The 12748-nt window shown below is 50.3% G+C and overlaps 1 protein-coding gene across 1 annotated transcript in view; it reads left to right on the forward strand.

Moving 5' to 3' along the window:
• Nucleotides 1-12748, forward strand: part of MAP4K5 (mitogen-activated protein kinase kinase kinase kinase 5) — a 116810-nt gene that overhangs the window by 99973 nt on the left and 4089 nt on the right. Inside the window, exons 28-31 of the mRNA XM_075330241.1 lie at nt 3199-3270; nt 3619-3711; nt 3800-3870; nt 12472-12527. Of these exons, the coding sequence (XP_075186356.1) occupies nt 3199-3270; nt 3619-3711; nt 3800-3870; nt 12472-12527 (292 nt within the window). The remainder of the gene's footprint in view (nt 1-3198; nt 3271-3618; nt 3712-3799; nt 3871-12471; nt 12528-12748) is intronic.

The raw sequence follows: 12748 nt of genomic DNA on the forward strand, positions 1-12748 counted from the left end.
AAAAAGCCCAGAAGGGCATAGATTCCTAGCGGGCTCAATTCACGCCCGGGGAAGGCAGCCGGAGGATCCGCTACCAAAGCGTTTTCCTCATAATTTTCAGCCCTCTCACTCCACAACCGCGGGGGGGCAGACTCCCCCGCTTTAGCGGCATTTACCTACCGCAGGTTGAGGGCCTGTGAGTGAGAGTCAGTTTGTTTTCAAACTACCGCACCGACCGAGCCGAGGCTCTTCTGCAGGCGGAAAGAGCGGTAATCCCTGTTCCTCTTCAGGAACCAGATACGCATTTTGCCCCGACCTGGTCGTGGTGCCAAAATAGGACGGCTCCTTCCGTCCCGTTCTGGACTTTATACTGCTTAACGAGCACGTGAAAACCAGGCGGTTCCGGATGGCATCACTCCGCTCCGTCATTGCCTCTCTGTCTCAAGGAGTTTTCCTAGCTTCAATAGACATCAGGATGCTTATCTACACGTGCCGATTGCTCCGAGGCACCGGCGTTGGCTACGATTCGTTATTAAAGACGAGAATATTTCGTTTCGTAGCCATACCCTTTGGCTGGCGACAGCCCCACGGGTGTTCACCAAGTTCGTGGCAGCAGAGGGAGCAGTCCCGCGCTCTCACGGTCACTCTGTGATCCTTTACTTGAGCAATCTACTGGTCAAGGCACTCTCCTTTACAAGCATGCCAACACAACCTGAACATGGCGCTGGACCCTTCCCAGAGTTTCGGGTGGGTCTTCAACTTTTCAAGGTTGAACCCAATCGCTGGCATCTCCTGGAGAGTTTTCACACTCTCTCAGCGATAGTGAAGCTTCCGCTGGACAAACAGCGTTCACTACAGACGAGGGGACAGTCTCTCCTTCAAGGAGGCGCCTCATCCAGAGGCGAGTTTTAGCTTTTCCAGACGGTCAAAGACCATCTTCAGAGGAGTCCACTCTTCAACTCAGTGGTCTGGAGCTCTGGGCAGTGTATCTTGCACTGCAAGCCTTCCTGCAGTGGCTGGAATGCAAATAGATCCGAATTCAGTCGGACTATCCACAGCGGTGGCATACACCAACCACCAAGGCGGACTACGCAGTCGACAAGACTCCCAAGAGGTCCGGCGGATTCTGCTATGGGTAGAAGACAGAGCATACACCATATCAGCTGTTCACATCCCGGGCGTACGACACTAGGAAGCAGACTTCCTCAGTCGCCAGGGCGTGGACGCAGGGGAATGGGCTCTGCACCCGTTTGTTTGCAAGAATTCTGTAGACGCAGGATGAAGACGGACGTCGACGTCATGGCTTCTCGGCAACAACAAGGTCCCGATTTTCATGACGCGGTCTTACGATCAAAGAGCTCTGGCGACAGGCGCCTTGGCTCAGGATTGGTCACAGTTCCAGCTACCGATTGCTGCCACACCATCCTCGTCGCCCCAGACTGGCCGGGGAGGTCGTGGTACCGTGATCTGTGGCATCTCACCGTCGGTCGACCGTGAGCACGACGTCATTGCCACCATGAGACGGGCTAGCCAGCCGCGGTCTGCCAAGATCTACCACAACTCGTGGAAGATATTCTTATCTTAGTGTTCTGCTCAGGGAGGGTCTCCCTGGCCATCGGCATTGCCTACTTTGCCTTCCCTCCTGCAATCTGGTTGGGAAAGAGGTTGGTCGCTCGGCTCCCTTTAAGGGCAAGTCTCGGCACTATCCGTGTTCTTTTCAGAAGCGTCTAGCACGTCTTCCTAAGGTGCGCACGTTACTACAGGGGGTTTGTCATATTGTGCCCCCGTACAAGCGGCCGTTAGATCCATGGGATCTGAACAGGGTACTAGTTGCTCTCCAGAAGCCGCATTTCGAGCCTCTGAGGGAAGTTTCCCTTTCGCGCCTGTCACAGAAAGTGGCCTTTCTGGTTGCGATCACGTCGCTTCGGCGAGTGTCTAAGCTGGCGGCTCTGTCAGTCAAGGCTCCCTTCCTAGTGTTCCACCAGGACAAGGTTGTGCTGCGCCCTATTCAGGAGTTTCTCCCTAAGGTTGTATCCGCGTTTCTTCTTAATCGGGATATACCCTTTCCTTCCTTTTGTGCTCATCCGGTTCTCCGGTATGAAAAGGATTTACAGTTGTTAGTTCTGGTGAGAGCACTCAGAATCTACATTTCCCGCACGGCGCCCATGCGCCGCTCTGATGCATTTTTTGTCCTTGTCGCTGGTACGCGCAAGGGGTTGCAGGTTTCTAAAGCCACCATGGCTCGATGGATCAAAGAACCAATTCTTGAAGACTACCGTTCTGCGGGGCTTCCGGTTCCTTCAGGGCTGAAGGTCCATTCTACCAGAGCCGTAGGTGCGTTTTGGGCATTACGACACCAGGCTACGGCTCAACAGGTGTGCCAGGCAGCTACCTGGTCGAGCCTGTACATTTTTCACCAAACATTATCAGGTGCATACCTATGCTTCGGCGGACGCCAGCCTAGGTAGAAGAGCCCTGCAGGTGGCAGTGGCTTCCCCATAGGGGAGGGCTGTCTTGCAGCTCTAACATGAGGTATTTCTTTACCCACCCAGGGACAGCTTTTGGACGTCCCAATCGTCTGGGTCTCCCAATAGAGCGCTGAAGAAGAAGGGAATTTTGTTACTTACCGTAAATTCCTTTTCTTCTAGCTCTTATTGGGAGACCCAGCACCCGCCCTGTTGTCCTTCAGGATTTTTTTGTTGTTTGCGGGTACACATGTTGTTCATGTTGAACGGTTTTTCAGTTCTCCGATGTTACTCGGAGTTAATTTGTTTAAACCAGTTATTGGCTTTCCTCCTTCTTGCTTTGGCACTAAAACTGGAGAACCCGTGATATCACGGGGGGGTATAGCCAGAAGGGGAGGGGCCTTGCACTTTTTAGTGTAGTGCTTTGTGTGGCCTCCGGAGGGCAGTAGCTATACCCCAATCGTCTGGGTCTCCCAATAAGAGCTAGAAGAAAAGGAATTTACGGTAAGTAACAAAATTCCCTTCTTTGAAGGTTTGGTCTGGTATGCCTGCTAATAAACGGGTAAAGCAATGTTACATAGCACCCCATTGATGTAAAAAGGCAGAGGAGTTCCAGATTGGTCTACTATGAGATCAGAGGAGGGCCTATTGATTTATTTGCAATTATAAACCTATATCTATATATTCATTATACGTCTGATCTGTATGAGTCAGTGTCATTATTGACCTGTAACCTATTCTTTATTTCTCGCAGCCGAGGGTCAACAGATTGATGCTATACACGTGACACAGCTGGAGAGGGACACTGTCCTGGTCTGCCTTGATCGTAAGTCTTCAAATGACAGTAGTAAGTGGATATGTTATAGGCATTTTCCCATCTCCTTAAGTAATGTACATCAGTGATTTTGACTCCTGAAGAAGGAGCTGTATAGACTCTGAAACGCGTTGAATAATAAAATCACGACGATTATTACTCTGCAGTGATTTCTTCTATCCATACAGCAGAGCAGGTTAACTCTGTTCTTTACCTTACGTATACCGAAGCAAACTGGCTTCAGCTTACATAACAACAACCTGCTGACAGATTGCCTTTTAATGATTATAGCGGTATTACCACACTGTTTGCATGTTATATGACTGTTTGTTGTTTTTTTTGTTTTATTTCCTATTTCAGATTATGTAAAAATTGTCAACCTTCAGGGAAAACTTAAATCCAGTAAGAAGCTGGCCTCAGAACTGAGCTTCAACTTTCAGATCGTGTCTGTAGGTGAGTGTTACCCGCGGCCTGGTGCGCACATCGCGGGGTCAGTGACAACTTTACAATCACTTTTTACATTCTTTTCTCTTTTTTTCAGTATGCCTGCAGGACAGTGTTTTGGCTTTCTGGAAACACGGTATGCAGGGAAAAAACTTCAAGTCCAATGAGGTGAGGGCATTTTATTTTTCCTGCTGCTTATATGACACAAACATATGCAACATTGTGCAGGTTGTGGCCATTTACACCAGTGCCCATTTTTAGTGGTGTAACTCTTCAAGAGCACACCGTTCCTCTGCTTCTTGGGAAGAGGTTCGCTACTGATTGACAGTTTAGACTGGCAGCATTGCTGCACCGCTGGCCCAAACTGTGCTCTCTCCTGTGCCACAAACCAAGGTATCTTTACCTCTGCAACCTCGGATGGGCGCAGGGGCACCGAGGATGACTAGATCCAGTCATCTGATGAGCTTCAAAACGGCGCTGACTATCTCTTTCGCAAAGCGTGTGCATGCGCTTTTTGCTTAGAAAATTAGCCACTGCTTATAGTCTTGGCTAGCAACCTCGGCAATGAGCAATATACTTTAATGTATAATAAGAGGTAAATTTAAGAGTTGCTTGCTTTTATGAGCACATAGCAATTTTATCCATTCATAATTCTGAGGACAACTGTGTAACCCCTCACAGACATATGACATACATATACATCACATGTTGGCTCCCTGACTTAGATGCGGGCTCACATGCAGCACCTGCATCTTTCCCGGCAGATGCTGGCTGTGATATTCAGCCATCATCTGCTACTAACAGTCGTGGGTGGAGCCGAGTTGTTAACCTGTTTAAATGCCTCTAATAATCTCTGACACTGGCATTTACAGCGTGTCTGCACGTCATTTTATGTGCCTATTTGCGTGCCTGTAACGTTCAGAGCCTGCCTCTTTCCCGGCAGACATCTGCTGCTAACAGTCGTGGGTGGAGTTGTTAGCCTATTGAAATGCCACTAATAATCTCTGACACTGGTATTTACAGCACTCTGGCATGGGGGCGTTTCAATTAATGCGCCCAGTGATGCACCTATGACATGATTGTGGGGCATTGATGGGTTGCTATGATTCCCAGGGTTCCACTGAAAGACGCCCATGCCTGTCATGATGGTACCCCTGCGAAAGCCAGCCTGTGGTTGTGATTCATAGACGGCCATGATTTTTGCTATACACAGCAGTACCATACTATTGCTATGTTTAGTACAAGCGATTGGATGATCCCAGGTTCAAGTCCCCTAAGGAGATTAACAAATACAGTGAAAAAATGTATTTAAAAAAAAAAATGCTGAAATCACTCCTTTTTTCCCATTAAAGATGAAGCAATAAAAGATGCATATACCGTATTTTTCGGACTATAAGACGCACACCCCCCCCCCCACAAATATTGGGGGAAAGTGGGGGGTGCATCTTATAGTCTGAATGTAGGGCCGCGGGGAATGAGGGTGGAGCGGGTCATCGGGGGCACGAACAGGCTGCAGCAGCGACTGCCGTGACCACGTGGGCCCGCTCATTACATATGCACGCTCATGGAGCGAGGAAAGGTGAGTATAAACGTTTATTTTTTGTGTGCCACAGGATGCAAGACATATAGCAGGATGGGGGTATATGAGCAGCATGATGGCATATAGCAGCATGATGGCGTATATAGCAGGATGATGGCGTATATAGCAGGATGGGAGCACATACCAGGATGGGGGGTATATAGCAGGATGCGGCCATATACCAGGATTGGGTATATAGCAGGACAAGATGCGGCCATATGCCAGGATGGGTTATATAGCAGGACAGGATGCGGCCATATGCCAGAATGGGGTATTTAGCAGGATGCGGCCATATACCAGGATGAGGTATATAGCAGGATGAGAGCACATACCAGAATGGCAGTATATAGCAAGTTGGGGCTATACCAGGATATATATATACAAGGCAGGAGGATCATTACCAGGCTGGGGTACCTTAGTAGAGAATTTGGGGACATTACCCCCATAACAGTGTCAGCATATTAGATCCTCGCCCCATAACAGTGTGTCATGACCACATTTTTTGCTTAAAATTTTATTTCTTCATTGTTCCTTTGTGAGACCCAGACCATGGGGTGTTTAGCTTCTACCTCCGGAGGACACACAAAGTACTACACTTAAAAGTGTAGCTCCTCCCTCTGAGCTTATACATCCCCTGGTGAGCAGACCCAGCCAGTTTATCGCTTTGTGTTCAGGAGGCATACATCCACACATGCATTCTCATATGATTTTTTCCTTTTGGACTGAGATTGAAGAAGTGCGGGTCCACGTCTGGACCCCCGGCATGTCCCTTCTCACCCCACTGTGTCGGCGGTGTTGTAAGGTTGATTTCCAAGGCTGGAGTCTTACATGCCGCGCTCCTTCACCATCCCTCCTGGGCTCTGGCTTGAAGTGGGAGCCAGCACGGTTTCCCTGCCTGGCAGGAAACCGGTCTCCATCCGCAGCCCTTCAGGACCCTGCTGGACCGGAGCACTCATCCCCAGGGACCTGGCCCTGCGTCTCAGCAGCTAAGTACCTGAGACGTTTATATTTTGGGGGTCCCTGTGCTTTATTGTTTGGGGAGAGTGTGCTTACTGTATTTATTGGCATTTCTGGCGGGTTCTCTAGCTGTCGCCCGAGAACCGCGCCGATGGTGCCTGCGCGTCGGCCTCGCCGCTCAAATTTAGGCCCCGGCTTTGCCGGAGGCCTAGTTTCTGTTCTCTGCCCTCGCATGTCATTCATGCAGAGGGACAGGCTCGGCTCCTCCCGTCGGCCGTTCTGCACAGGGGAGGGACACTCCCCACTGCTGTGCGTGTCTCCTCCCCTGTAGGTCTCTATGGCCCTCCAGATCCCGCTCTCAAGCCAAGTCCCGCCCCCTCTCTTCGCTCCGGCAGCCATTTTCTCAGACAGAGTTCACTCGGCGCTGGTCTGCACTCTGCATCCCTGCTGAAGTGCTGTGCTTGGGGGTCCGGGCTTCGGGATCTGGAGGGCACACAACACCGCTCCAGCGGTCTGGTAAGCCACAACCAGTCTCTGGTTGTGGACCTCTGTATATACTCTCTGGGGTTCATTCTCTTGCAGAGCCCCCACTCCAGCAGCATGTCTCACACGAGGAGCAAGGCTCCAAAGCTTTATTCTGTATGCACTGCATGTAAGCTCCTGCTGCCTGAACCGAGTACCTATCCTCATTGTGATGTCTGCTCTAACTTGGTGCCACAGCCTGGAGTCTCACCCCCAGTGGTCTCTCAGGCTGCTCCTGCTCCTGTGGCTGAACCCCCGGCTTGGGTAGAATCCTTTTCTAGGTCTATCTCCCAGTCTTTTGCTGAGTCCATGGGATTTCTGTCCAGGACTTTGATGAATATGCATCAGCCCCCTTCACAGGGTGCCCCTACTGCTATGGGTCCCTTAGGTTCGGAGCTCACAGAGGATTCATCATCAGGGCCCAGACCCCGTCCTCCTAAGAAGAGACGCAGGGTTCCCTCTCCCTCCTCCTCCCGTGGCTCTGATTCAAGAGCTGACTCGCAGGATGAGGAGGATGCCTTTACAGGGGGCTCGGAGGCTAACTCCATGTGCCCCATTGATCTGTCCGAGGGTGACTCAGATCTTAGTGACTTGATTGCTTCCATTAATTCTGTACTGGATCTCAATCCGCCAGTATCAGAGGAGCAACCTTCTCTGGCAGAAAAGCACCAGTTTACCTCGCCTAAGAGAGCAAAGAGTGTGTTCTTTAACCACTCCAGTTTTCAGGCCGCTGTGACCAAGGCCAGGGCCTGTCCTGACAAATGCTTCCCAAAGTGTGGTTCTGATGACCGTTTTCCCTTCCCACCTGAGGTGGTCAAGGAGTGGGCTCAGTCCCCAAAGGTAAACCCTCCGGTGTCTAGGCTCTCAGCCCGGACCGTTGTGTCGGTGGCTGATGGCACCTCCCTTAAGGATTCCACTGACCGTCAGATTGACCTTCTGGCCAAATCCGTGTATGAAGCGGCGGGGGCCGCGTTTTCCCCGACTTTTGCAGCATTGTGGGCTCTCAAAGCCATCTCTGCTTCTCTAGAGGAGATGCATTCCCTCACCAGGGACTTTATGCCCGAAATGGTTGCCTTAACTTCCCAAGCTTCAGCTTTTTCATCTTATGCCATGTCTGCCATGCTGGAGGCTTCTCACCGCACTGCGGTGGCTTCGGCTAATTCCCTCGTTATCCGCAGGATCTTGTGGCTTCGAGAGTGGAAGGCAGATGCTTCTTCTAAGAAGTACCTTGCTGGGCTCCCTTTTGCTGGGTCCCGGCTGTTCGGAGAACAGCTGGATGAAATTATTAAGGAAGCTACTGGCGGGAAGAGTACTTCCATGCCACAAACCAAAACCAGGAAACCTGCCCAGGGTAGGAATCAGTCGAGGTTTCGCTCCTTTCGTTCCTCCAACTGGTCGTCCTCTAAGCCCTCGGTCTCGTCCGCTAACATAGCCAAGGACCAGAAATCCAACTGGCGCCCAAAAGCGCGTCCACAGAAGACCGCAGGAGGTGCTGCCACTAAGGCAGCCTCCTCATGACTCTCTGCCCGCTCCGGCGACGTCCTTAGTCGGTGGCAGGCTCTCCCACTTTGGCGACGCTTGGTTTCAACACGTCTCCGATCAGTGGGTGAGAGATATCATCTCCCACAGCTACAGGATAGAATTCTCTTCCAGCCCACCAAACAGATTTTTTCTCTCAACTCCCCCTTGCTCCAAGGCCGCCGCCTTCTCACAGGCCGTGGCAGCCTTGCAGGCCAACGGAGTAATTGTACCGTTTCCCGCCCGGGAACGGTTCAGAGGTTTCTACTCAAATCTCTTCCTAGTTCCCAAAAAGGACGGTTCCTTCCGGCCCATCCTGGATCTCAAGCTTCTCAACAAGCATGTTCAGGTGCGGCACTTTCGCATGGAGTCTCTGCGATCAGTCATTGCCTCAATGACCCAAGGGGATTTCCTGGCATCCATCGACATCAGAGATGCCTATCTGCATGTGCCAATTTCAGTTTCACACCAGCGTTGGCTACGTTTTGCAATAGGAGAAGATCCTTTCCAATTCGTGGCTCTCCCCTTCGGGTTAGCCACGGCCCCTCGGGTATTCACCAAGGTCATGGCAGCAGTGATTGCGGTTCTGCACCTCCCAGGGGTTGGCAGTGATTCCTTACCTGGACGACCTTCTATTCAAGGCTTCATCCAGCGCAGACTGTCAGCTGAGTGTCTCGCTCACTCTCGCCACTCTAGCACAATTCGGGTGGCTGGTCAATCTGCCCAAATCCACTCTAACTCCGACCCAGAGTCTCACGTACCTAGGGATGCAGTTCGAGACTTTGCTGGCACTTGTGAAGTTGCCCTTAGTCAAACAGCAGTCCCTCCAGCTAGCGGTGCGCTCTCTGCTGAGGCCCCGCCGTTATACCCTCAGGCGTCTGATGCAGGTGCTGGGTCAAATGGTGGCGTCCATGGAGGCTGTTCCCTTTGCCCAGTTCCATCTGCGCCCCCTGCAGCTGGACATTCTCCGCTGTTGGGACAAGCGGCCTTCCTCCTTACACAGGTTAGTGGCTCTGTCGCCACAGACCAGGAGCTCTCTTCAGTGGTGGCTTCGGCCCCTCTCCCTGTCCCAGGGGCGCTCCTTCCTGGCCCCGTCCTGGGTGATTCTCACCACGGATGCCAGTCTATCCGGCTGGGGAGCGGTATGTCTCCACCACAGAGCCCAGGGCACTTGGACTCTGTCCGAGTCAGCCCTTTCAATCAATGTGCTGGAAACCAGAGCCATGCTTCTAGCTCTCCTAGCTTTTCACCACCTGTTGGCGGGCAGGCACATTCGAGTCCAGTCAGACAACGCGACAGCGGTTGCCTACATCAATCACCAAGGCGGGACACGCAGCCGCCTGGCAATGTTGGAGGTACAACGCATCCTTCAATGGACGGAGGACTCAAAGTCCACCATATCCGCAGTCCACATCCCAGGCGTGGAAAACTGGGAGGCAGATTATCTCAGCCGTCAAACCGTGGATGGTGGCGAGTGGTCCCTGCACCCGGCAGTGTTTCAGTCAATCTGCCGCAAATGGGGCACTCCAGACGTGGACCTAATGGCATCCCGTCACAACAACAAAGTTCCTGTTTACGTGGCTCGCTCCCACGATCCTCAGGCATTCGCCGCGGACGCTCTGGTTCAAGACTGGTCCCAGTTTCGTCTGTCCTACGTGTTTCCCCCTCTAGCTCTCTTTCCCAGAGTCCTGCGCAAGATCAGAATGGAGGGCCGTTGAGTCATCCTCATTGCACCGGACTGGCCCAGGCGAGCTTGGTATCCAGACCTGCTCCATCTGTCCGTAGAGATGCCGTGGCATCTCCCGGACCGTCCAGACCTACTCTCGCAAGGTCCATTTTTCCGCCCGAATTCTGCGGCTCTCAAATTGACGTTGTGGCTCTTGAGTCCTGGATTTTGACGGCTTCTGGTATTCCTCCTGAAGTCATCTCCACTATGACTCGGGCCCGTAAGTCTTCCTCCGCTAAGATCTATCACAGGACTTGGAAAATTTTCCTGTCCTGGTGTCGCTCTACCGACCATCCTCCTTGGCCATTCTCCTTGCCGACCCTTCTGTCTTTTCTACAGTCCGGTCTGCAGCTAGGACTGTCCCTCAACTCTCTCAAGGGACAAGTCTCAGCTCTGTCAGTTCTGTTCCAGCGGCGTCTCGCTCGGCTGGCTCAGGTCCGCACCTTCATGCAAGGCGCGTCTCACATCATTCCGCCTTACCGGCGGCCCTTGGATCCCTGGGACCTTAACTTGGTTCTCACGGTTTTGCAGAAAACCCCCCTTTGAGCCTCTTAGGGAGGTTTCTTTGTATCGTCTTTCACAGAAAGTGGCCTTTCTGGTGGCCATAACTTCCCTCAGGAGAGTCTCTGATTTGGCTGCGCTCTCTTCGGAGTCACCTTTTTTAGTTTTCCATCAAGACAAGGTGGTTCTCCGTCCGACTCCGGACTTTCTTCGTAAGGTGGTCTCTCCTTTCCACTTTAACCAGGACATTACCCTACCTTCCTTTTGTCCGTCTCCTGTTCATCGCTTTGAAAAAGCGCTGCATACTCTGGATCTGGTGCGTGCTCTCCGGATCTATGTGTCTCGCACCGCTGCACTTAGGCGGTGCACTTCTCTTTTTGTGCTAACCACAGGTCGGCGCAAGGGCCTCCCTGCTTCTAAGCCGACCTTAGCCCGTTGGATTAGATCGACCATTTCGGACGCCTACCAGAGTACTCAGGTGCCTCCCCGCCGGGGATCAAGGCACATTCGACCAGAGCTGTCGGTGCCTCTTGGGCTTTCAGGCACCAGGCTACGGCTCAACAAGTCTGTCAGGCTGCCACTTGGACTAGCCTGCACACCTTTTCGAAGCACTACCAAGTGCATGCTCATGCTTCGGCAGATGCGAGCTTGGGCAGACGCATCCTTCAGGCGGCTGTTGCCTATTTGTGAAGTTAGGTTCTGCCTACTTCTTAGTTTTTCTGTTTATTTCCCACCCAGGGACTGCTTTGGAACGTCCCATGGTCTGGGTCTCCCAAAGGAACGATAAAGAAAAAGAGAATTTTGTTTACTTACCGTAAATTATTTTTCTTATAGTTCCGTATTGGGAGACCCAGCACCCTCCCTGTTGCCTGTTGGCAATTTCTTGTTCCGCGTGTTATCACCGGCTGTTGTTGTGGACAGAGTCTCCGGTTGTTCCGGCTCTTGCTCTGTTCTACTTGTGGGTGGCTATTCTCCTTCGGCTTTTGCACTAAACTGGCTGGGTCTGCTCACCAGGGGGTGTATAAGCTCAGAGGGAGGAGCTACACTTTTAAGTGTAGTACTTTGTGTGTCCTCCGGAGGCAGAAGCTAAACACCCCATGGTCTGGGTCTCCCAATACGGAACTATAAGAAAAAGAATTTACGGTAAGTAAACAAAATTCTCTTTTTTCCTATTTTCCTTCTCTAAAATCAGGGTGCGTCTTATGGTCCGGTGCGTCTTATAGTCCGAAAAATACGGTATTTTGGTTTTGCTGTGATCGGAAATATCCAATCTATCAAAATATTAGATTAAGCTGATCAGTAAATGGTAAAATGGGGGGGGGGAAGCCCCTTGCACAACTGCATTGACCAAAATTTTAAAAAGCTATAAGTCTTGGAAAATGGCAAAACGTTCAATTTTATTATTATTATTTTTTTTTTTATTTTTTTTTTTTTGCAAATTTCCTAATCACTTTTTGCCATTTAAATGTAAAAAAAAAAAAAAAACAACAAAAAAAACCCTATGCATGTTTGGCATCTGTGCAAACATACTGACCTGGAGAATCATATTGCCAGGTCATTTTTGCCATAAAATAAACACTAAATAAAATGCTCTAAAAACAATTGTAGAACTGTACTTTTATTTTACCTTTTTGCAGCACTTGGAATTTTTTCCCCCGCTTTTCAGGACATCACATAACATTAATGGTATCATTCATTAGTATAAGTCGTCCTGTAAAAAAAAAATACAACAAGCCATGATATGTCTATGTAAACAGAAAGATACTAAAGTTATGGCTCTAGGAAGAAGGGGAGGAAAAAATGTAAAATGGAGTTACTATGTTGTTTTCTTGGGGAAGTGGGGTAAGGGTGGGGTATTTCAAATGGATAAATCTAAGCTTGACTTAGTGAAATATAGTTAAAGAAATAACTTTTAGTACTGTGTTTTCTGTTTTTCATTTTTATTTATTTTTTTTTTTTTTATAAGGTTACACAAGAGATATCTGATGAGTCCAGAGTTTTCCGCCTTCTGGGATCAGACAGGTACTATTACTTTATGTATAGTCTTCAATGAATCAAATGTACCAAAATAAAAAAATCAAGAGCTATAAGAATAATAGCAGGACACACATGAAAAATACCATTTTATTAAAGGGAGCCTGTCACCAGGTTTTCGCCATATGAGCTGCAGCCACCACCAGTGAGCCCTTATGTAGAGCATTCCAGAATACTGTATATAAGAGCCCAGGCTGCTCTGTATAATG

The sequence above is a fragment of the Anomaloglossus baeobatrachus genome, chromosome 12, assembly GCF_048569485.1.
Source record: "Anomaloglossus baeobatrachus isolate aAnoBae1 chromosome 12, aAnoBae1.hap1, whole genome shotgun sequence".
Classification (NCBI taxonomy): Eukaryota; Metazoa; Chordata; class Amphibia; order Anura; family Aromobatidae; genus Anomaloglossus; species Anomaloglossus baeobatrachus.